The sequence below is a fragment of the Serinus canaria genome, chromosome 5 (assembly GCF_022539315.1).
Source record: "Serinus canaria isolate serCan28SL12 chromosome 5, serCan2020, whole genome shotgun sequence".
Classification (NCBI taxonomy): Eukaryota; Metazoa; Chordata; class Aves; order Passeriformes; family Fringillidae; genus Serinus; species Serinus canaria.
The window spans coordinates 14,742,673-14,767,908 of record NC_066319.1 but is presented as its reverse complement, the minus strand read 5'-3'; the positions used below and the strand labels follow the sequence as shown (position 1 = coordinate 14,767,908).

Sequence of the window (25,236 nt, the reverse complement as noted above, 5' to 3'; positions counted from 1 at the left end):
GCAGGAAAGACTAAGCCAAGTTAGGCAGAATATTACCTGGACTAGATGGCAATTTATTCATGCAACTGTCAGCATAACAAGGAGTTTGGTGGAATGTCTGTAGGAAATTCTGTAACTTTCCCTTTTTCCTCCTTCCCTTGGATGCATGTAACATCATTAATCTCTCAAGTAGCAAAGGGAGCCAGCTCTGGCCATAAACTCTCGTAAACAGAGAACTGGAGATTCACAAGACCAAGATTCTCCTTTAAAAGAACCTTCTTCTGAAGATTTTGAGAAAAAGGTACTGCAGTCTGCCCTGCTTTGCAGAGTTAGCACATCTGCTCTGTAAGTTACAAATACAGACTTTATTGCTCGTAATGACCACTGCTGTTGATGCCTTGTGAAGACTGACCTAGAACAGAGACTAAATGGAGTTAAAGAATAAAGCAGGGATTTATTAGAAGGCCTCAAATGGATACACCTTGGGCAGCACAAGAGCCCAGCCAGGGCTGCGCCCAAGATGAACCCAAAATGGTCCAATGCTAATTGTCCAATTATATCTTTAGCTTATGAAGTCCCATCCTTCTTGTTTTTCTCTCTTCAGTCCATTGTTCTTTATGCTCTGAGGCCTGAAATTTGGATCATTTGTCCTTGGTCCCCAGATAGAGAAGGAATTGCTTTGTCTACCTACTCTGTGAAGAGAGCTCACCATCCCCTAATATGAAGCTCAGAAGTACTGCACTGAAGCAGTACAGAATCTGAAAAATATAAAAGCTAAAACCTGAGGCATCACTGTCCAAACTAAATTTTTGTGTGTTTTTATTTTCATGCAATCCATTTCTTTACCTATACAAAGGGGAATCTTTTTAGGCTGATGAGATGCAACACCAAAATCAGATGTCCACAGAGAAGTGCACAACATTTTGCAGAGTCGGGCAGCAACTGCATGTGCTGACTGACTGTAGTGGAAAGGAAGCACAATGAATTTGTTTAAAACCAGCCAGCCCCACATAACTCTGCTCAACTTTGCTCAACAACTGCACAGTGTGCATTATTCACTTCTTCCATTTCCTAAGTGTATTGGGTTTGCATGGCCTGGTTTTTGGCAAGAGGGGTGGCGTCTGTGAAAAGCTCTAGAAGCTTCCACAACATCTGGCAGAGTCCTGATGGCTGAAAATATGGACATGCTGCAAATATGGCCAACACTGGGGTGCTGGTAATGCCTCTGTGATGACATACTGAGGAAGAAATCAAAAGAAAGGTTGTGGCCCAGTTTTAATTGTGACTAGAGAAGAGTGAGGTGAGAACATGGGAGAGGAACAGCCCTGCAGACACCAAGGTCAGTGCAGAAGCAGGGGGAGGGCGTGCTCCAGGTGCCAGAGCCCAGATTCCTCTGCAGCCTGTGTGTGGAGCTGCCTGTCCATGAAGGGCCCTGTGGAAGAGTGACCCACACTGCAGCAGTCTGGGGAGGACTGCTGCCCATGGGGTGGACTCACACTGCAGTTTGCAGGGAGCTGCTGCTCCTGAGATGGAGCCATGCTGGTGAAGTTAATGGAGAACTGTATCCTATGGGAGGGACTCCACAGTGCAGCAGTGAAGGACTCCCTGAGCAGCAGGAGAAGCCATGGGTGATGAACTGACTGAAACCCCCTCCCTCCTGTCTCCTTGTGCTACTGGGGGAGGAGGAGGTAGAGCTGTGAAGGATGGAGGGGTGGGGGGAGGGTGGTTTTAGGGGCTTATTTTACTTCTCATTTTCCTGGTCTGATTTTTTTAGCAATAAATTTCTTTTATTCTTGAGCCTGTTTTGCTCTCAGTGGTAATTGACAATTAATTTCTTACAGTCCTTAACTCATGAATCCTTCATTAAATTTTCTCTCCTCTGCCCAGCTGCAGAGAAGAGTGAGTGAGCAACTTTCTTGGGTACCTGGCATCCAGCCAGGGCCAAACTGGACACTAAGTTATGTGCCTGTTTTATGTAGCCTAGATCACCTTACAGAGCCTGGTGAAGACTGCACTGAAGATCTCAGCTGAGATTATGAGGCAGGGTTAAACATCTGTTTAATTACATTCATTCATAAAATCCTGTTATGTGCTTCAAAGTACTGCTCTGCGGATGCCAGGACTTCCCACAATCCCTACATGTACTTTAAGAGCTTGTGGTTGAAATAGCCCTTCTTAACAAGGTATCCAACCTCAGGAAGACATCCTGCCCTTTTATAAAATGCTCCAGCAGTTACAGAGATCTCTGGAGTACAGGCAGAATTGTTATTTTAAGCAGATAAAATGTAGCCTCCGCAATTTCTCAGCCCAGGTAGATTTCAGAGCTGTACTTCATGGAAATACTCCAGAGTTAATAGTCTGGAAAGAAACAGGTAAATGGCTGGGTAATATGTGCCAACAAAGCAGGTCATTGCCTTTCCAGGACTGTGCTGAGGAATTGGAGGAGCCCTGCTGATGAGAAGCCTGCTCCCAGGAGAGAAGCAGCAGTGAGATGTTCCCCGAGCTCCCCACCTCTCTGACTCAAAGTCCGTCTGCTCCTCAAACAGCACAATGTGGCGCTTCAGTCTCTGCCTGCGCACTTCGCTGCTCGGGTTCCAGAACATTTCTGTGTTCCCATTTCTCAGCTCGTTTATATGCACTTCTCCATCCTGAGAAGGAAAAGTAAATGAATCCATGACAATCAGAAAGCAAAGGCAGAAATTAATCCTGACAAACTGAAGCTGCTCCTGGATGATGATAAGGGATACCTGTTGGTTAGGAGGCTTCTTTCCTCCTCTATCCCATAAAATCTCACTGAACACTTCCTGAAAGTTTCTGAAATGAATGAGACAAGGCATTGCCAGAAACAGTGGCTGCATTTACCATTAATCAGAGTAGAAAAGGACCTGGTCCCTTCTATTAAGTCTTGTCCCCAGACCTGAGTGCCCACAGAAGCCCTAAGATATTCTACTTTCATCACTGTTCTTCCCATCTTCCACCCAGCACATAAAAAAAAGATCCCTGGCTCCGTTTTCCAAAGTCTCCCTCAGTACTTCCTCTCCCATATTCCCATATGCTAGCTCTTGGACTGATCCCAGGTCCCCAAGAGACCCCCAGTGTGGAAAGGATGAGGTAGGCAGGCATTATCAAGCACCACTATGTGCATCTCTAACAAGCATATATACAAGCATTCAGCTGCTGCTGTGTCCCTAGGACTAAGGAGCATTGGGATTTACTTCCCTTCTTTATTCAGGTGGGTCTTCAGGTCCTGAGGCAAGGATTTCTGTCAGGAAACTGGATGGTGTCAGAGAAAAGCCAGGAGAGCAGGCCAGTACTCCCAGTGGGCAAGGAGGAAAAGCAACATCATCCCTACCCCACTGCACAGCAGCTCCTCTGTTCACAGCACACTGCTGCAAGCAGCAGCTTACAGAGCCACCATTCCAAAGCCATTTAACTTCCTCTATACATCACTGCAGTTTGTGCACCACTAACAGCCAGGACAAAGATCAAGGGAGGAGGGCAAAAGCAGAAGGCTGAGAGCTGAGCAGCATTCAACATTGTGGCTCAGGAGAGCCCCTGGATGATGGGCTCTCACAGGTGGTGCTGGCAGGACCCACCATAGACAAGGTACTCCACAGCCCAGCACAACTCACCACTGACAGGGCTCATCCTGCAGGACAGGCTGCTCAGAATGGAGCAAATCCCTTGTACATGCTTAGAACTGGAAAATCTCCCAATTTCAAAATGGTCATTAGCTTTTTATGTGAAAAGATAGACTGCCTGACAGGACAAGTCCAGTACCAAAGGCTACACTGTTGTTAGGACCTCACTATAGTAAGGGCTTTATCCAGTCACATTTCATCTGGCTTTCTTTAAATACCTCCTTCAGATGAGACAAATCTTGTCTCAGAAATGGCAATTTCTATGGACTGGCAAGGGAGCACAGACCAACTGTAATGATCATGTAGATGCCCAAATGTTGCTCAGAGAAATACCCAGAAGTCCAGCCCAAAGCCAAGGGTCACTGCTTTTGTTTCAGGTACCAGGAGTTCCAATCAAAATTAGACTACAACATTCACTGCAACTTTATTCTTGCTGAATTTTGGCTTGAGGTTGGCTCTGGCTGAATCCCTTGTGTATACTGGGTGCACAAAGGTGCCAGGAGCTCTGCTGGCTGTTCTGAGCTGGCCATGGAGATAATACCCTCACCAAATCGATGTCTCTGTCCCCCAGCTGACAAACAGGGTATTAACTGTCTTCTACCATAAAGGTTTGCTGTGAAAATAATGAATTCAAAACCCTCTATGTTCTTCCCTGAATCCCAGCCTTACTGGGGAAGTACTGATCACACCAGACAAAAGGCAGCCTCAAGGTCTTTGCAATCACACCTAACACACATTATCTCCTGCCATCAGTGCTTGCCCTAAGCCTCAGACCCTAAGTACAGACCCACTGCCTTTGATTGAGAGCCCCCCTAGTGTTGCCAGCTTCCTCAGGCTCCGGCAGGGCAGCGCTCCTTTCACTGCCGATGGATGGGACTATTGAAGTGTCAATGACCTCCTGGGGTACCTTAAGAGGTGCGGCCCAGGCTGTGCTCGCCAGCACGCCCTGGGGCTGGTGGAAGAGGCAGGACAGGGCCCTCCCAGTGCCCACTCCAGTGCAGGGAGCCTGGCAAGGGCTGCCAGCCCTCCCTGGAACCCTGCAGCCACGGGCTCCTAACCTGCCAGCAACTTCGAATCTCAAATGTTACCCAGTATCCAGTGAGACTCGCTAGCACTTCTTCTCCACATTTAATCTTCCCCGAGATCTGATTAATGCTCGTGCTGCCACCGAAGAAGGGCTGTCAGGGGAGAAGAGAAACAGCAAACATGGTCAATGCAGGGAGGACTGGAAGGGAGCCAACACAGAGATGAAACAGGAGGGAAGGAAAGTACAACTGGTTGACTCACAGTATTTCTGGGGAAGGGCAGAATGAATTCTAACATGGATTTTGACTGTCTCACATTGTGCCCCCTTCCTTTTGTTTGTAATACTACAAACACTGCAGTTGCAGTAGGGAGATAAGCCTTGAGGTGCATTAACACTCAGGAGTGCAAGGTCTCATCTTTATTGGAAATACTCTTATTTATTGTCAGCCAGACATCAGGATAAGTGTATGTGGACAACTCTTTCCCGCTGTCCAGAATCACAGCCTTTGCACCCTTGTCCAAAGAAAAGGAGCAACACAGTGGGGACTCTTCCTGCTTATGGGACAGCAACAGCAGCGTGGCACTGCTAATGGCATAATGTGTGTCAAGTCTCCAGTGTGAATAAGCTCTGGTCAACAGCAAAAAAAACCAAACCCCACAAACCAAAGGAAAAGAGTATTTCCAGAGTCAAGGAAAAAAAAAAATCATAGAACAATGGAAAATTCCACCCATCTCCTGGCTGCCAAACACAGGAAATGCCAGTGAGAGTGTGAGCAGCTCTTCTGCTCACAGAACACACCTCTTCAGACGTTTTAGCAGGCACTTTCTGAAAACATTTGTGCAGACAAACTGTTTTTTTTTTTTTTTTTTTGTGTGTGTGTGTGTGTGTGTGTTAAATAACAATACAAATCCGAATTTCACACAACACCCACGGATATAATAATCACATGTATCTTAAACATCAGTCTCTGGTACATATCCAAATTAAAAACAAAGTTGAGGGGTTTACCTGCAACTTCCCACAGTTCTACTGAAATAGACAGCTAGGAAATGCTCAAAGCAGAGCACATAAGTACATCATCAGGGCCTTTCTGAAACATGTTTGGATGAATCATACTGTTTTCAAGCCAGAAAAGAAGCCCTTTAGGCTCTAAAGTGTTTGTAGGTTTGAGATGACACCTAAGTCAGGGAAATATCCCACTGGCCTCAACACATTACACCAGGCCTATGGGAAAAACAGGCTTTAAGGACAAGTAGGTGCAAATGTCAGGGAAGTACAGGAGCAAGAGATCCCTTTGAAGAGGAAATAAAGACAGAAAAATATTATTGCCCTCAAGCACCTCAGAGTTAACAAAAGATTCCCCTAACTCCAGTGATGTCTCACATTTATATTGGCTAGGGCTGCAACTCAAGTCCTGCAGTCTCTCAGTTCTTTCATTTTATGCTCAGGCAAGAAATTGTTTGGAGCAGAAGAGAAAAGGATGCTCCTTAAAAATCAAGTTAGCTGCCCAAAGAAAGTTACAGGTTATCACTTTCCCTCCTAAATTTTAACCCATGTAATAACAGAAATGCTCAAAGATTTCACCATTTTGTCTGCATACCATGAATTTGCACGACCAGGCTTTTCAGGGCAGGGACTAGCTACATGAACAAGTCAGTGCAGGACTTGCCTGTGTGCCAGCCACTAAGAATTCTCTGCCTGACAATGGGCTCTCACCTTGCCATCAGGGCAGGGTCCTGCAGCCCTGAGAAACACAAGGTGCAGCTCACCACAATGGTATGAGTACAGATGAGATGGCTGCTGGAGAGCTACCCCAAAGAGCCACATCCTAACTTGCCTCCAAGTTCTTTGGACATTCTCTAGATTTTGCAAGCAAAACTAATTATTCCTGCTCAAACAGAAGACACACTGTCATTGCCAAACTTTCAGAACAAAATTTAGCCAGTAGCCAGAAAAAGTCATGTAAAACTAAGGCTTCCTGAGGTCAGTTTGAGTTGCACGAGGCCAAACCAGCAGCAGGGTGACACCTTCTCTCCAGGCAGGCCCCACTCTGGTGCTCACATACATTGCTGGTACAGAAATGATCTAACCCTGCCTGGGCACAGGGGCAAGCCTGAGACACACTCAAAACAGGGTCACATTGTATCTTACCTTCAGCTTGAATTCCAGTTCTGCCCTGTGGTTAGTTTTCTCACAGTCAATGGTAACTTTCCCTCCAAGCTCCATTGTCATGGTACCATATAAAAGTCCTGAAAGGAAAAAAAAGAGGCTTAAGAGAGGCCCCAGGGGAAGCAACCTGCTTTCTCGAGCAAACCTGGCTCTTGCTGACACACTGTGAAAGTCATCACTTGGTTTAAAGATTTGAAGACAGAACTGGAAGTTTCTAGGAAATGGCTGTTTACTATAAGCATGAAGAATCTCCCCGAGTCCACATTCCCCATTTCTAACACCACCTAGGAAATAGCTTGACTCACAGGTGCACCTGTGGCAAGTTGAAAGTGGGACAGGAAAAATAAAGAAAGTTGTGCTCAGCAACTTCACTCATACTTGTGCTTAAACAGACCCAGTCAGTTCTCTCAGGGTAACTGAAGAAGAGAGAAGCTGTAATGGGATTCACCAGAATCTGGGAGACTAGAGGTCATGAGGGAACTTTTTACACATGTTTACCATTTGCTGAAGGTCTTTTGCAGCAAAAGAAAAATTGGTAAGAAGAAGATTTATGCAGAGGAATACTCACAGAGGACATGATATTATGAGGTCACTGTTTTCAAGTACCCAGGCCTTTCTAAATACAAACTTAGAAGTCAATGAGCCCAATTAAAAAACACTCCACCTCCAAAACTGGATTTGACTGCTGATTTTAACTCTGCAGTGAAAATGATGCAGACAGAGCTTCCTGCGGAGCAGTCAATCAGCAGCCATGCCCCAGGCTCAGCACACACTGGCTCCACAGAGCAAAGCCTCACAGCAGCAGCAGCCAGCCCCACTGAGGCAGCTCATACTCTGAGAAATACAATGATTAGAGTGACAAACAAATAGCAAGAGAAGTCAGGAATTTCCTTTATCCTCAAAAAGGCAGAAAATATATCAAGCAATTCCAGTGTTAACATAATAAAAACTTTTTCCCTTAAGAAGCTCAAAAATGTAGTCTTGCTCTTTTCATCTTATCTGCAGTGCATATATGCAGTATTTTTTTGTTTCTGCATAGTGTGAAAACTAACATTGATGGGCCTAATTCTCCCCTGGGCTGTGCACAGGTAAACCAGAAAGAGTTCAGTGAGGATTACTGAAGGTCTGCTGAGTGCTGTGACTCATGGGGGGGCTCTCTGGAGCTGCCAGACCCTGTGGCACCAGCTGCTTGAGAAGGGAGAGCCAGTGAAAAGCTAGTCAGCAAGACACCATTTTGTTATTCTTTTTACTTCTCATTTGAAGAGTCATACCTTACCTTTACAGTGGGCATATGGCATAGTGATTATATAGTCTTCCCCTCTGCTTAGAAACATAAGCTTTGCTTTTCCATCCAACAGTGCAGAAAGTGAGTTGCCTAGAATTAAAAAAAAAAATACACATTAAAGAGTCATGTTACACCTTGCCCCTCCTCCTACTTTAGAAGAAGCATTTCTATTCAAATCGAGGTCACTAACGAAAGAAGAGATGAAATGCTCAAAATTTAGGACCCTGAAAATCATGCACAGCTGGAGGCAGGCAGTTCTAACAAATTCTGCTGCTCTTACTTGCTCTGGCATTTAGCCCCTCTTGGAGAAAGAGCAGCAGATTTAACAGGTCATTAGTGGGAGCTTAGAAGTTTCTCCAGTTCTCACAATTTTTCTGATTGTGGATTGTAGGTGTAGAAGTCATACTAATGTACAAATTACCAAAGTTTAACTAATTACCAAAGAAGAACAAATGTTGTACTAAAAACCAGAGAAGAACAACCTTGCCCTGTGACTAACAAAGATAAGTGTGATAAAAGGGTTGAATTGGCCCATCAGGGGGATCCTTGAAGAAGAAGGCCTAGAGGAAGCAGACCTTGAGGAGGAGCCTTGAGGAAGAAGAACAAAACAAGGAAGAGAATGATCTGCTGTGAGGTTGGTCTGAGTCTGACAGAGTCAGAGCCCGCTGTTGGAGCCTGCAGTCCCACTCGAGCTGGGTAAAAGCCTGTGGTCAGAGGCAGCAAGGAAATACTTGCAGTCATGTTCCAGCAAGAAAAGCCACCAGTCAGTCTGTCAGAGAAGCCAACAGCAGGAACTTGCTGCAGTCAGAGTCAGAATGGCTAAGCTATAAAGAAGAATAAACCAGGACCCTTTTCACATTTTTAAATCAGAGTCTGTGTCTTGGCTCATTTCTACCCCTAATGAGAGGTCTGCTGCAACAGGGTATGATCCCAAATAACAAATGAAATTGCCAGAAGGACAGCAAAGACTATCTTAAAGTGTTTTGGCAAGCACACTCAGCCGAGGACAGTAATTACAAAATGTTTGTCTAAACAAAAAACTGATTTCAAAGAGCAATAGTGTTTCAGAGCCTGGAGTTGTGCTATTTCCATTGATATTAAATGACTGGAGGATATTTGGAAGGTCTGGGCTTCAACCCCATAGGACTCTGGGAGCCACATAATGGTTCAAATCTATCCAGAGACTTTTGTGTTTGTTGGCTGAGTGCCAGAGAGCTGAAATGTAACATATCCATGAGCACATACTGACAATCCCATATATTATTGTGAGCCTTTCCCTTCTGAAAAACAGATTTTTAAAGCTCTTAATCTTTCTCTCTGATTTTTTAATTTCTTTTAACATCAGAGTGGTGTCACACTGAAATGGCAGAAATGGGGAAGACCCAGGAGAGCCAAGACAAGGACTTAGTCTATCCCAGTGATAGAATTGTCAACCATTTCTTAGTTCTTTACTCTCAACATACTCAGGGATGATTGAAAAACAACAAACATTACCTGGAGGAGGCCTAGACTTAGTGTCTTACCATAAAACTTGGACCTAGCTAGAATGCTGCCAGAAATGCAGAATCCATCCTTCCTATTGCTGACATGAAAAGCTGACACTGGTGGGTGATGGGACACCTAGGATAAAAGCAGGCAGGGGTCATTTAGAGCAGTCTGCACAGGTCAAGCAGAGGGGGGATACAGAATAAAGGGGGAACACAATACATGACACCATTATGTATTAGAGCATTATACATCTAATCTTTCTCCCCTACCCTGTATTTTCTTGAGCTTGTGCATGTGAGATCACTTTCAGGCAACAGGTAAAGTGTGAGGTTTTCAAGACAATAAATGAACAGTGCAGAACTTCAGTGCAGCATTTGAAATGCATGCAATGGTTGAAATAAAAATTTTAAAGCTAAGATTATCTACTCAAACAGAAGAAAAATGTATGTGAAACTGTGAGTCCCTTTACAAAAGACCAGACAGCTCTCAGATTCCTTTATTAACATGATAAATTTCAAACTACACTTTGTTAGGCCAGTTAACTTATGAGCTCTGCCCTTCATTTAATCACAAAAACATACAGATAAGCCCTTGATTTACTCCTATTAAAATCATCCCAGCAAGTTTAGAAATAAATAGATGGAAGGATTTGGTTTTGTGTTTTATGCCCCTTTTGATAGAGGCAATCCAACCCCCACTTTATTAACAATAAGAAAATAAAAGGGCAGAATCCTGTGGAAAAGGTCTTTATTGAAGAAGCTGATGTTATGTATGGGAGACCTGCTGTTATAGTCTTGAATGCCCACCAAGCTTCACACAATTTCTGTAAATCTGCAAAGAAAAAAGATCAGCAGCCAGTTTACCCCAGGTTCTGCTCTGCCTCTTTACACAGAGCTCCAGGTTCCTCTCCTAGGGTGAGAGGAGTAGTGTGTTTCTGTGCAGGAAGGTGCAAGCAGGTTGGTGTTGGCAACAGCTGAGCATCCAAGCAGCAACTCACCTGTTCTGCTATGTAAAATGTGTGACTGTTCGTCTGGGGGTGAAACCAACAGCAGCGAAATGTCTCTCCCAGAATAGGGTTGTATGGCTTTTTTATTCCCTGAAAAACCAAGTAATCAAAACCTGCTACAAATGAAGATTTGCAATCCAATACTACAGATGGCCACAAAACAATATGGTAATTTTTTCTTTGATATTTTATACAAAGAATAAAAACTGAAGAACTAGTTACATATCCATCTAATCTAATCTTCTCATCCCAGCCATGGATTAATTTGCTTTTCTCACCATTTTAGTACTTAATGCTGCCCAATCAAAGCCTTAAAAGATGATCAAACTTTATTATTGCTGCTACTATTACACAGCAAGGGCACACTGATGTGGGGACATGGCACGGTGGTACTAACTGACCTGAAAAGAGAAAGGAGACCTACTTTTCAGCAAAGGGAAAAACCTTGCATCCCAGGGCATGTTACTTGTTGATGACCAGTTTTACTTTCTAACTGTCCAGTGCAAAGGCTCTGAGGCTGATTGTCACTATTTTGCATTCACTGTCTACTGTGAAACCAAATGCAACCCCAGTTTTAAAAGTAATGGTCAAAGTCTTCTGAGCAATAAAAGAAGTAAAGTCTCAAAGGAGAGGCAACAGAGAAATTAAACAAACCACAGCAGAAGATTTCAATGCCCATTACAACCCCAATTTCATGCCTCATTTTACCTTTGGCTTCTTATAGAAGCCGGACAGATACCACCTCAGAACTTGCTTCATTCGGGTGTATGGATCATCTTCAAGGACAGCCCTGCAGAACAGAACAGAACAGAACAGAACATAAATGTTCTTTATACTGGTCACACATCACATTAGCTTCTTAGCAGTATAATAACATCAGTTTCAATCTGTTTCCCCACAGCTAAAGGGAAGTAACTTCTGTGCTGCTGCTGCCAGTGAAAAAGGTGTCTCCCAGCAGAAAAATATTTTTTTTTAGCAATGTATGTCATACAACACAAATTGTTAAAAAGTGGCACCCCTTGCCCTGAATTTCTGCAAAAAGACCAATAAAATTTCTGGAGTGCATCAGGTTTGATTGGACATTGGAGTAGGTTAATGTTCTTCCACTCACACTAGCACTGAGTCACAGCTAGTAGAAGAGGGTGAGTCATAAAAATAAACCTACGCCATCAAGATCAAAGACTTTTTTTTTGGTCTCTTTTTCTTTGTTTTCCTCTTTCATAAAAGATCTTTAAAGCTGATGTGCTACAGGAGCTCTATCAGTACTTTGAGATTTCATGCAATACTTCAGGTTGGAGGGGACTTCAAAAAGTCATCTCAGCCAGCACCTCCAAACAATGCTCAAAGACGATGCAGGAAGTAAACCAAACCAAAGGCATTCCTGGTATTTCCAACCATTTAGTCAGATCTAAAAATCAACTTGGGTAAATTATTGCAAAATTCATTTAGAAGGATCACCCAAATCACAAATTAAACAATTTTTTTATCAAAACCTCCAAACCTCTTGAAGTCTTCTTACATACCAGCACTGAGGAGAACTATTTCTTTAACTTCAGATGGTACAAATACCACAAACAAGGCTTGAAAATACCATGATTCTGTAATTGCCCAGAGAAAGTGGAATAAAAATGAGTAACTAGTGCTGCTATCAGAATATTGCATATCCTGGTTTTACAATCCACTAAGTATATCTCATTTAGAAGGCAGGTCCTATTTTGAAGCAGAACATTTAGTATTTTCTACTCTGTTGCTCCCAGCAGGCTGCTCCCATCAATGGTTTTAAAGGATGTTTCTTATTTGTTTGCCAACCATGATAATTCTATTGCTTTGGGGAACAGAAGTGCTAGACAATTTTGGTTGCTCTGTCCTATTCCCCTATTCATGCATGTACACGAGCACACCAGGAGGTGGCACAGCTCTGTTGTGCAAAGCTCCAAGGCATCGGCTGAATTCCCATCGGTTCCAGCCAACAGTGGCAAACACGTCATATGCAAAGGTGGGTTTGCCTGGAGTTTAGTTTGCCTTTTCCTTCCTTGCCCCTCACTGGCAGCAGTCTATCTCTAAAAAGTCACTTCAGCTGGTGCTGAAGCCAGTGACCTCAGCACTATCTGAGAGCCTTTCTGGCACACACAGAGATATTTTCACAAGTACAGGAGAAGTGCCCAGGTCAGGCCCACCCCGTGTGCTGCTTACTGGGAGAGCAGGTCAGCATGGTAGTAGTAGTCGGAGAGCTTGTTGAGGAACGAGCGCGGCTCCAGGATGAAGGTGGGCAGCACCACCCGGGACAGGTCCATGCCAGGCCGCAGCTGCTTCAGCAGGATCCACATCAGGCTCTTGTTCTCCTCAGAGACGGTTTCTGTCTGAGACGACTCCCCTGTCTACAGAGGCAAAGGGAACTTCAGGGCAGGAATGGGAAAACCATTCCTTGTGGGTGCATTTCTCTGCGGTCCAAGCTGAGCCATGCACGCCCTGGCACAAGGGTGACTGCTCACCTACCCCACTGCAGAGAGACATCAGCCAAGTCTCAGTAGAAATGAATCCCCAGAGCAATCAAGTGAGTGGAGCAGAAGGCCCTGGGTGCCTGGGAAGGCTGGCACGAGGCAGGGAGCACAGCTCTGTTGTGCTCCTTGCTGAGGCACTGCCTGCACACACCTCAGGGCTGTCAGGGGCCAGCAACATTAGCCAAGGGGACTCTGCACTGCATTCCTCAGAGCTGTCACAGCGTCCCTGTGGCCCGGGGGATGCACAGAGGCAGCTCCTCTCAGTCCCATTCTCCACAAACAAGAGATTATAAGATTCACTAGGATAGATGTAGAAAAATGTAGGCAGTAAACAAGTAATCAACAGAGAACAGAAGCAGTCCTGCACCTTCTAGACAAGACAAACTGGTGTGCCAATATGGCAAGGACCCCACTGCCAGGTGAGAGGCACAAAAACCCCAGCACCTTCCAGTGCTGCTCAGAGCCCTTTGGAGCAGAAGTGAAGGTAAAAAAAGCCAGGAGTTATGCTGAGCTTTCAGCCCTGTGTAGCTCCTATGCATTCAATGGGTCTACAAGATGTGCAACATGTCTTTCACACCACCAGAGAAGGTAAACTAAATTTTCAAACAAAATTCCATTTTAATGGATCCCAGGCATCGTAATTTAACAGTAAAAGAGAATACTTAGGCTTTCTATTGATTTTAGGCAAGAGATTTCTATGAAAAAAAGGGCACAGATTTACTTTTGGAAAGGACTGTGGTTTGGGAGAGGGCACAGCATAGCACAACAGGGTTTTCAGGTGGTATAAATCACTAAATATTCTTTTTCACCCCCTGAGCATTGCCTCCATGCTGCCTCCCAATCAGCCCTACGGTCACAGCAAGTTCACCAGTCCTACAGGGCTTGCAGGCTGAGGAAATTTCAAACTGAGGAACAACAAAGCTCTATTACTCTGTTGCTTTTCAATTTTTGTACAATTCTTCTTTTGACAGTCTGATGCAATGCACACCTTGCACCTCCAAGGAGAAATGGAATACCATAGTATCATCTAGGGCTCACAATGCAGAGGTCTGTCAGAACTCTCATTATTTATCCAGGTTCTCAAGTGTGCATCTACTGTCAATATAAATTATTGCCATGTTGAAATTGCTGGACAAAATGTTACTCAGAATGAATCACTGCAAACAGGATGGACATAAATAGAAAGAGAAAAAGATGCAGGAAGATGTGAACAACCTCAAATAATAATGCTTTTTAGAACTTGCTTAAACTACAAGACTGGAAAAAATGGTTTTTTTTCCCCTGTTATCAATCTCCCTACCAAAGTGCCTATTTTGTGTTCTAGAAAACAAAACTTTTGCAACCTCAAAGTTCTTCTGACATCTGTCTCTGCCTTCAGATTCCAACTGCAAACAAGGCAAAACTGGAATGCCAAACACACAAACACCTTCCAAGAGCCCAGTGAGGCACCTACCCACGTGCACACCTTTAAAATGAGCCCTCAGAGCCAAGCTGAAAATGTAACAGTGCCAGTCTGTGACCTTTGTGCTGCCACACCTGAATTGCACACACAGGCTGAGGGCAGTTTCAGTTTAAGGGGAGGACTGACATTACTCCGGGCACGTGTTTACCTTGCTACATCTCCACCCAGGGGAGTTACATCATTGCACAAACCCCATTTTTCTCTACATTCCTTTCATCAGTGAGTTCAGACTCAACAACCAGTCCTACCTGCATGGCCCAGGTGATGGCAGCCCCACCTCCTGAAGAAATCTTACAAAACATCCATGGGCCAAGGCCACATGGCAATTCTTTTTGGAAGCCCAGTGGATGCTGCCTGTGCCTGAGCAGACACACTACAGAGAGACTTATTTAATGCCACATGAAGTGTCACTCTCCAAGAGAAATGCAATCTTTTTCACTTGGTTTTTTAGTGCATTTCTTTTCTTATTTTAATGTAAAACTGCAGAGATCTCTCTCTTTCTCTCACACACCCACATACACACATCAGTCATGTGTGTATGTTTGTTCAAACACCAAAATATCAGCCTGCCCTACCACCACTTCTAGGACAAGTTTGTCATGTGAAGAAAGGTCATTTCAGAATAAGCAGCTGACAGAAATTAAGTTTGCTTTCATTTTGCCACTGTGTTGTAACTCTTCTATATTCAAAATCTCCTGTTTGAACCCAGTTGCCATTTGTCTGCAAGAGGATTTGAGGAAAAAAATGCACTGAAGAGAAGCTAGGTGTAATTAGGATATATTTGACTATATTTTTTTGTCACTATTAGTAGTACACTTTCAGGAGAACACTGAAAGAAAAGAACAAGAGGCTGGTAAAGGGTCTGGTCCCCGAGTCCTGTGAGGAGCAGCTGAGAGAACTTGGGTGGTTTAGCCTGAAGAAAACAAGGCTGAGGGAAGACTTTATCACTCTCCAGAACTACCTGAAAGGAGGTTGCAGGGAGGTGAATGTTGGTGTCTTCTCCAGGTAACAAGCGACAGGAGAAGAGGAAGTGGCCTGAAGCTATGTTAGGGGAAGTTCAGATATGATATTAGCAAAACTTTTTCACTAAAAGGATTGTCTGGCATTGGAACAGGCCTGGAACAGATGGTGATGGAGTCACCATCCCTGGAGGCACTTAAAAACTATGTAGATGTGGTGCTGAGGGACATGGTTTAGTAGTGGACTTGGCAGGGCTGAGTTAATAACTGGACTTGATCTTAAGGGTCTTTTCCAAAGTAAATTGTTCTACAATTCTGTGACTCTAAGAAAAAACCAGCTTCCCAGCAGTGTGTTTCTGTGAAGCACCAACAAGACCTCAGCTTCCTTGTTCAAAGCAGCAGGCAAGCAAGTGCTCAGAGCAGAGCTCCTTGGCTGCCTGCTCAGACCGATTCTCACACAGCACACTTGGCTGCCCCAGCTCTCTACCACTGCCTTCCTCAGAGGTATCACAGAGACATCAGCTAGCAAGGCTCTTATGTGGAGCAGAAATGCATCCTCCTGCTGTTAAATGTCATGAGAAATGGCTTTCAGATAAGCAACTGGCATTTAGCAATCAAATGGCTCAAATGCTCCATTCAGACACAAAAAATAGGATGTTCCATGCATAATAAAAGAAAGGGAAGTGTCATATTTTGTATCACACAAGGACTGAGTGCTCTAATTGGCCAGGACACATGCCCAGGATAATAATCCCCCCTCCTGCTGTTTCCATGAATGCGCCAATGCTGTGCAGATCTTTAATGCAATAACTGGTTAAAGCAATCACTCATGCTGGAAACACACCAAAGCACAGTAGCAGAGCTGCTGTTCATAATGCAGAATTACTAAAGCACATGACAACACCATGCAATTGAGCAGAAAACTGTGCTTTGCTTTGTCTGTAAAACACCGGAATTCATTAAGTTGGCTGTTACCTTCCATACAGCTAAAAGGCTGAAGGACAAATACTATGAACAGATACATTTCATAGGAACAGGCAGCAATCAAGATTTTTGTTTTCTTACCTCCCCAAATTCTTCATAGACTTGTTCAATATAAGTGGTTCCCTTCCTTCCTGGAGAGACCTCTCCCTGTATTTCTGACTGATCACTCTCACTTTCATTTGTCTTCCGGCTGTTCTCGTGTGCTTCATTCTCTGACTCCTCTATGTTGTCTCTCTCAGACTTGTCTGAAAAAGCATCGTTTTCCAAATGGTGGTTGTTCTCCAGGCTTGATTCATTCAACCTGCAACACACAGTTCATGACTTGCTTCAGTTTGATTTACAAAGGCACATTGCTTAAGGCTTTTAAAACACAGTAAAAACACTCCCAGGAGTAGGGTTTGCAGACCAGGACAGTCTCAGACACTGATTTCCTGAATAACAAGGGTTTTATCACAGAAAGAGTGAGAGATTTTCCAATCATAATTTCCCCTTCCAAACTGCACTTTTCAAAAGGTGCCAGCTCCATTTACCCATCCTTACACAGCCCTGCTGCTGGCTCTGGATGGGAGCCCCCAAACCATAGGGATACAGAGCAAGTGCACTCCAACAACTCTACATTGCTGATAAGAGAACTGAAGTATCCATCAGGAGAGGTTTTTCCCTTTACAGAAATCAGTGAATTGCAGCACATATGAAAAATATGACATTATGAGATACATTTTCTTTTCAGTGCTATTGCTATTTTATTTCAACAGAGGGTGGTCCTAAGTCAGCCCTACCCTTGAAAAGACAAATTTAAAAACTAATAGAAGCAAGTATTTTCTCACACAGATACCCCTCCCTCATCCATTCCTTCCTCTGGGGGAATGTGCCTCCCCCAGATGATGCTGTGTGGAAGAACAGAGTTGAAAGCATGGAGTGGACAACTGCATGTGAGAAGAACTCCCAACTTATAACAGCATCTAAGGGAAAGCATGGAAGGTGTAACAAGCATCATGCCCAGTGATCCAGACTTCAGAGAATGCCAAAAATTCTCTCTCAAGTAACCTATAGCATCTCTGCTTGAAAAAGCAGGTGAAGATCATATGACAGATGGCAAATCTGATTGCACAGGCCATAGATCAGGTGCTGAAAAGTATTCACTAAATGCAATTTTTTCAAGTGGTACCTATCATGGGAAACAGTTTTCTTTATTCATACATGTTGGCAGACACATTACCTTTTCCATGGCCTGGCCAAACTCCCATTTGCTGAGCTTCTCAGCTGCTCCTTCCTCTGAAAATTTCTTAACTCAGACCTCATGAAAAATTGCTCTTGGATAGAGCAATAAAAAAAAAAAAAAAGATTTCCAGCTATACAAAGGGTTTCAGAAGATCTAAACAGGCCCTGGATTCTGAAGAGTTCTGTAACTTCCTGAGGACTGTCTTGCTCTCCAAGATTTCTCAGTACATGGGAATGTTCTGTCAAGCATCAAACTTCTCTATGGTGGGCATTTTCTCAGGCCATTCTGGCCATGTTCCAATTTTTACTAAGGATGAATGCTGAAAGTTCTCACCTTTGCTCTTTTCCCCACTCTTGTTATTTTCTATTTTAATAATATAATTAGGCATTGCTAGGTAGAGCCCTATTAAATTAAAAAAAAAAAAAAAGGCAACAGAAGAATCAGACACAGAACGGGCATCTGCTTTTCAGAAGATCTCAACTTCCAACTATGCACTGAAATAAGCTCATGATTTTCAACTTGCCAAGCAAGCCACATTGTGACAGCCCCAGCTCAGTTTCTGGCAGAGCCCAGTTTCTAGAGTTCTTTTGGAGGTGTCATCTTACAGCTTTCTGTGCCTTTAGAAAATCTTTATTTTAATTCCCTTTGCAAATATATGTATGTCTGCATACATAGGTATACATACAGTGTTTATATATACAAACCACAAGGTTTTGCAATTGACAGTTGCACTGTAAATAAAATTAGGATCACTAATCAGAGTCAATGACCAGCACTAATAATTTGCTATCAGACATTATGTGTCTTCATTGTTCTAGTGCCAGGATGTTAGTTCTCTTTTTTAACCAGCAGGCAGCAAATGTAATGACTGATAACCAAATACACTGGAGACACAGATTGCACACATTTAAAATAAAATAATTTAAAATAATAAAGCAGAGGAAAGATGAGGAGAGATCTGTCTGGAGATATTATCCCACGATTCCTCACCACAGTTGTTTCCTGGATAGTATGTCATGGAAAGTATTAGGTTTTGATAATTTAAATACCCAATTTATTTCTTAATTTTTCAATGGTCAGGTAAACGTGAGTGTTGCCTGTGGTTGTTTTGCTCCCTAGACCTAATGAAAGTCTTCTCCACAGGGAAAAAATACTTGAAAGAACAGTTCATTGTAAGGCTTTCAGTTCATGCTGAGAAGTTGCACTTGTTTCTATTTCACATTTGTAATAAGAGCAAGTTTTCCAGTGTCATCTGCCTCACATTTGGGAAGTATTTGAAGTTTAATGGAGTAAATTACTCTTTTCTTAGTTTTCTCTCACCACCACCACGCCCACCCCAGTATTTTTTAAGGATTTCAGATTTAGTCCAAGAGGAAAATCAGATTAATTTGAAATTCCACCTAACTGTGCACTGATAACCCACCACCACAAACCAGGCAACACTTAATACATTCAGAGACACAGAGCCACTCTGGAGAGCCAAAGGGAATGCTTCTCATTCTGAGGATCAAATATGAGATGATGAAGTGCACCCAGGTTCCTCCTCCAAAGAGAATCACCACTGAATATGTGTGATATGCTAAAAACAAATGCCATGCCATGAGCTTGGCCAACCAAGCAATGTAAAGACTTCCCAGGGGCTTCCAACGAGATTTGGATCAGACTCCAAAAGCTGGGGGGGTGGCGGGGGAAATGACTATGCTAAAAGTCAGCATTGGATTTCCACCATGAACATGGGTAACCTGGCACTTTTCATGGCTAATTAACTGTTTCAGCATATTAAAGTTCTCTTACAGCAGTGCTTTATTCTCTAAGTGGCATTCCTGGAAACATCAGCTGGTGACCGTGACTCCTTTGGGTTTGACACTGCTCTTCTACATAAAGCAAATAAAAAAACTTTGGCTTTTGCAAACAAGTAACCAGCCAGACTCCTGGGGCTGCTGGAGATAAGATAGGAAAGCCACAAGAAATACAACTTCATATTAAAAAGAAGAGTGCCTGGTGCTCTAAAATCTCTTGTCTAAAATCACAGATTTACACAGTACTTAAGCCTTTGATTCACTCATACAGTTCTAATTTTTAAATGTTACTAAAGATATGGATTTTGAAATCACTGTATAATCTTGATTTGTTTCCCAGTAGGAAAGGAGCAAAGCAGCCAGCAGACAAATGCAACTTTGGCTCAACAGAAAATCTGCTTTTGCCAGCTCCCAAGGGGGTTTTGTTCTCCCCATAATATCCATCACCTTCCCTTTCTTTTTCTGTTCTTGACAGAGTAGTTTGGCTAATTTGAAGATAGAGTTAAATGTAATTAACTGGCCCCCTAACAACTGCATGCCAATTTAATTGGTAAGATTCCCTGTAGGGAAAGCATTTAATTAGAATGATTGAATCCCTGTGAGGAAGCCACTGTCACTGGCAAATCAAAACCACTTTGCTCAGCACTTGCATAGTTTGGGTTTTGCATTCTCCCTTATTGAAATGTTCTTCATTGCTTCAGGGAGGACAGCAAGTCATCCTCCTGTCCTGGAACCCTCAAACTCCCTGGAGCTTTAGGCACTGGGGAGTTGGGGTACACGTTCCCAACAGAGGTAGGACTGAGAAAGGAGAGTATACTGTCCAGACGACCACATGCTGAATGCCCAGCTTGAATCAGACTCAGCTAAAATTTGAACCTGTAATAAATATCTGATTGCAGTTGTGGGTACTCTGCCCTGCTGAGAACTCTGCCATGTGTGTTGCTACAACTGAGTTCCATATTTCAAGGGGGCTTTTAATGTTGGACAACTAAGAGGTGAAATAGAGGCATCACTTAAGCATCATTCACACATCACATTCTGAAGAAATAATTTACTGCAGTTTTAACCCTATCTTCTGCATCAGCTTACAGTAACCATGGGTTTGTCCAAATGTTCTCAGTGCCACAGGCTCCATTTTAATATTATGTATATTTCTGTACACACATCCATCAGCCAAAAAACAAGTTCATGAATTCTTGAATTCATTATCCCAATGAGCACAGAGACTTTCAGTCATAATGAAAGTATTATGAAAGAATCCCACAAGCACAAGTAATAGGGCAGATGATGAAGTAAGATATTAGATTTCCTTTTCTTCTCCCACTGCTTTTCAGTAAAGCTCTCTTCAAACTCTAGATAAAAACCTGAACAGCAGGACTGGAGAACACATGTTGGGATTACCAGAATCTATCAGGGTGAAGGGCAGACTCAAATGCTGCTACCCCTAGGTCCCATGGGGCCAGAGGTACCTTCACACTCTGAAGAGGACTCAGACCCCTGCTGTTGTTATAGCAGAGACCAAGAAAACCTCTTAAGGGTGAGGTCCTGCTCTGCAAGGCATCATCTCTGGAGACTGCAAGAATTGCTGCCCTAGAAACTGCATAACTGATGGTGCGTTGCAGTGAGCTCTGAAAGTCAAATTCCAATCAGCAGAACTAGAAATAGACACTACCTCTCCCAGTTCTCACTCCAAAGGCCAAAAGTCTATACCAGCAGGATTCCTGAAGTTGCTTATTCAGCCATAAGCAACAGAAAGGCTTGGGGCTTTTTAATGTGTACAGAGCTTTGATGTTCCAAAATGCTGCAGTAATACCAGGAATATGAATAGAAAGAAGGCTGTGGGGACTTCTTTCCCCTTATGTAAAAATTTATCTGATTCATTGAGGAAGAAATTGGACACCCCTCAAAACCCCTGCAGAGAGAGAAAGTAATTATAAAACTAAGGATGCAGTGTGTGCACTGTGCTGACTATAACACAGTATTACTAGGGAAGAGTACACATTATTAAAAAATAGATCAGACTCAGAGCCATATGTGCTAGCAACACACAGACATTGTTAGTGACTCGGTCTGTGTAACTACAGCAGCTAGATTCTGCAATCTTTACTCAGGCAATCCATTTTTCATGCTGGCATCCCCAGACACCATTTTGGCCCAAGCAGGGAACAGAAGAAAGTTTTTTATGTACAAACAAACACAGCTGAGATTTCCCCCAGCCCATGTGTTCCAGCATTAGGTGGCAACACCCAGCCCATGCAGTGGCAGAAAACCCAGACTGGTTTTTAAACAGATTTCCTCAGTGGACTCTGGCTTGATTACACTCAAGTTTGAGCCATGTGCCACCTCTCTGAGCATTAAGGAGTAACAGCCCCATCTTACTGGAAGAACTCCTGGTCTGACATAGCACTGGTGTGCAAGAGGTGGTTGAGCCCCGCATGCGCAGAATCACTCGAGCAGTTCACGTCTCCATCCTTGCCCTGCTTGGAGGCACTGAGCCTGAAGAGGCTGGAGCAACGCAGGGCAAGCTCCAGAGCATCCAGCCAGCATCGGCCTGGGAAAAAACAAAAGGAATTATTTTAGCACAGCAGTGTAAATAACACAATTCATGCACTGCTTCTCAAAAGCTTCTTGCCTGGGAGTAAAGCTCATTATCATTATAATTCATGGGCACAATACATTATATATTCAGGGGTACAATACCTTATATATTCAGGGGTACAGTTACAATTCACTGGGTACAATATATTTTTCACATATATAATCCTTAGGTTATCTTGCCAGGAAGGGTGTGTTTTAGCAGGTGCATGAGTAACACATCTGCAGGGGTGATACAGTGGGAAGCTCACCCCAACTCCCTCTTCCCTAATAATATCCCCTTCTGATGTCCCACAACTTGTTGACATCCCATTGCCCCTTTCTGATTTAGTCTGAGATGCAGACTGGAAACTGTGTGGGTACGGTGCTTCCACACCACCCAGCATCTCATGTCTGCAAGTAATACACTCCCCAAAACACATTCACCCCTTGGCATCCCCACCTCATGCACTTCCCAATGGCAGGGAGATGCCAGGGCACTGAGCTGTGTGGGAGAGTTCCCTGCCTACCCTGGGATCACTGAAGCACAGCCTGCACAGCGGTCCCATGCTGGCTGTAGTGCTGCACCATCATTCCAATCAAGATCCAGGATGGTCAATACGTGACACAGTGATTGAGACTGCAGAAAGTTGTCAGACTGTTCATTTCCCCTCTTTTTCTGCATTTTAAATTTACTTTTCCATTCCTTCTCTCTGCCTGATCCATCAGATAATCTCTGCGGGGCATCATTTTTTCTTATCTTGCTGCAAAAAAATCTTTACCCAAAGGGTCCATTTTGGAGAAAATGTAAGCATGGCACAGAGCCAAGACAAAGTGCAGCTCCTATGCACAGCCACACTGGATTTCCTTATGTCCTGCACAGGTCCCACAGACAGCCAGCAAATGAAAAGCACAGGAATCCAAGCTGACCCTTGGCTCCTTTTGCAATGATCCATACAAGGCTACAAAGCTCTGTGTTAAAGCCCAAGCACCACAGTGCTGGAGCTGCTGTACTCCTGGAAACACCTGAAAACAGCCTGCTTCTGTAGTGCAGTCATTAATGAGGCCAGGACACCTGCAAATTAGCTGAACATTCGAGAATTGAAGTAGCAAGGGAGTTATCCTCTAATTTCAAGCTTGTAAAACAGAGCTCTTCATTACACTTCTCAGAATACATTTCACAATAATTAGAAGTGTGATTGAGAGGCAGTGAAGGAAACAAAGGATTTTACTCTAGCAATGGCAAGTGCTGCAAACAGGGTTTCCCTGGACCACATTCATTCCTGGTCCCATTTGGCAAAATTTTCATTAAATTCTTTTCTACCACACAGCATCAAGCACATGCATAAATCTCACTGGGATCCTGCTGCTCTCCTGGGCAGAATTCCCATCAACTTCAACATTACCAAAATTTGGCTCTATAAGACAAATGATGGCTTATAAAAAATCTAGAACATGCATATAAAGAAATATTTACAAATTTGAGTGGCTTTCAGTACTTGCTTTGATACAAAGCTGCAACCAGTAAAATAAAAACATCTCAAATCTTTGAAGAATTGCACTTGAACATTGAGCCACAAAGACTGCAGAGCCCCAGTCATTTATTCAAATCTTATCCAATAAATTCCTTCAGCATCAGCTTATGATTTAATAATACTATCACAAATAATGGTTAATAAAAGATTAGAAAGGTTGAATGCTGTTGGAATTGATTTCACACTATTTTGTATTTAACAAATATTCTTGCATTAAGGCTTTACAGGCGGAGATTTATGCTGTTCTCACTATGTGGAGGATTTGCATGGATAACCTATTAGACTTAATGGCTGCACTGAGCACAAATCCACCTCCTCCCACATATTCCTCGTCCCCCAAACCCACCACTGTGCAAATCTGTTTCAGGCTGTGCCTCACAAGGGAGCACACTCCTGCTCAGGCTCCCTGCCTTGACTCTCCTCTGCTTTTAAAACTGCTTTTCTTTTCCAATTCCTCAGAGTGAGAACTCTGTGATTTGACATTTGGAAATGCTGCATATGTCAAGATATTTTTGTATTAAATAGGCTGTTAAAATCAGGTGCTTTGACAGGTAGGTTGATTTGTAGCAGCACGAGCCCTTTGAGGCAGCACCGAGGTCATCTCGTCAGGGCTCTGCAGGGCTCTGAAGCTCTCAGGTACACTCATTATCCTGTGATGGCTGAGGCAAGGGTGGCCCCACATCTCCCTCAGACATCCCCCTCCCTGGGGAGGTAGACAGAGCAGCCCATGCTGGCCATGACCCATGGGCAGCTCTTTTACCCCCACCACCCCATTGCCAAAGGGGTTCACTGGTGCTGACATGACCTTACAGGCTTGGTCAAAAATTTGGGGTTCACTACGTCACCAGAGGAAATTTCTACACAATATACTTAGGGTTTTCAACTCTTCAGATAGCTCCCTGGAAGATGTTATGAGAAACCTGAATCTTTTCTGAAGGTTTATTCAAGGAGCTTAAAGAAAAAAAAAACCCAAACCATTAAATATTCATTTTAATAGTCCCAGGCAGATACACAAAGCTTTAGAGGAATTTGCTGTGCATCAGCAGTCAGCATTCTTTGTGCCCTGCAGCACACAGAAATGGCATCAGTGTACACCCTTGTTTTCATTTCTAACAGAAACTGAACTGAAGGGATGCAGAGCATCCCCAAGCCCAGAAATGGGCCTTCAGCCATCAGGTGGTGCTGTGAATCCAAACAAACACATGTCACTAACCCAGATGGAAAACACGGCCTTACCTCTGCAAATAAAAAGGTTACATTCTCTGCAAGTCAATGGTGTGTTAATTGCAGCATAAAACCATAAAATTATACTCTCTCAATTACAGGCATTGCACACAAGATAAACCTGTTTCCTTGCTGAAGGCCTATATGAAATGTTTTTACATCTGAGTGACCTTTCTATTGAGCTGTATTCTTCTGGATTGTGAAGATGATACAAAAATGCTAGCACTTGGATTACTTAATTGCTTACCTGACAAGTCTACTCACTCCCTCAGGAGCTGCAGAAGGGGAGAAATGAATGGGGTCACATAATTAAAGGCTGTCACCTACAGTGACGGTACTGCAGGAAGGCTTCATGGCTACCTCAATTCTCACAACTTCTAA

General features: G+C 43.5%; 1 protein-coding gene across 6 annotated transcripts in view; it reads right to left on the bottom strand.

Annotated features, from left to right (window-relative positions):
• The window catches only part of OSBPL5 (oxysterol binding protein like 5), a 135,864-nt gene that overhangs the window by 6,568 nt on the left and 104,060 nt on the right, over positions 1-25,236 (bottom strand). For all 6 annotated transcript variants that reach the window (XM_030239837.2, XM_030239838.2, XM_018907849.3 and 3 more), the window contains 10 exons: positions 21,902-22,073; positions 16,583-16,802; positions 12,789-12,973; positions 11,304-11,385; positions 10,587-10,685; positions 9,625-9,721; positions 8,093-8,191; positions 6,799-6,896; positions 4,709-4,798; positions 2,491-2,627 (listed from right to left, as the gene is read on the bottom strand). In XM_030239837.2, coding sequence (XP_030095697.2) covers positions 2,491-2,627; positions 4,709-4,798; positions 6,799-6,896; positions 8,093-8,191; positions 9,625-9,721; positions 10,587-10,685; positions 11,304-11,385; positions 12,789-12,973; positions 16,583-16,802; positions 21,902-22,073 — 1,279 coding nt within the window. The remainder of the gene's footprint in view (positions 1-2,490; positions 2,628-4,708; positions 4,799-6,798; positions 6,897-8,092; positions 8,192-9,624; positions 9,722-10,586; positions 10,686-11,303; positions 11,386-12,788; positions 12,974-16,582; positions 16,803-21,901; positions 22,074-25,236) is intronic.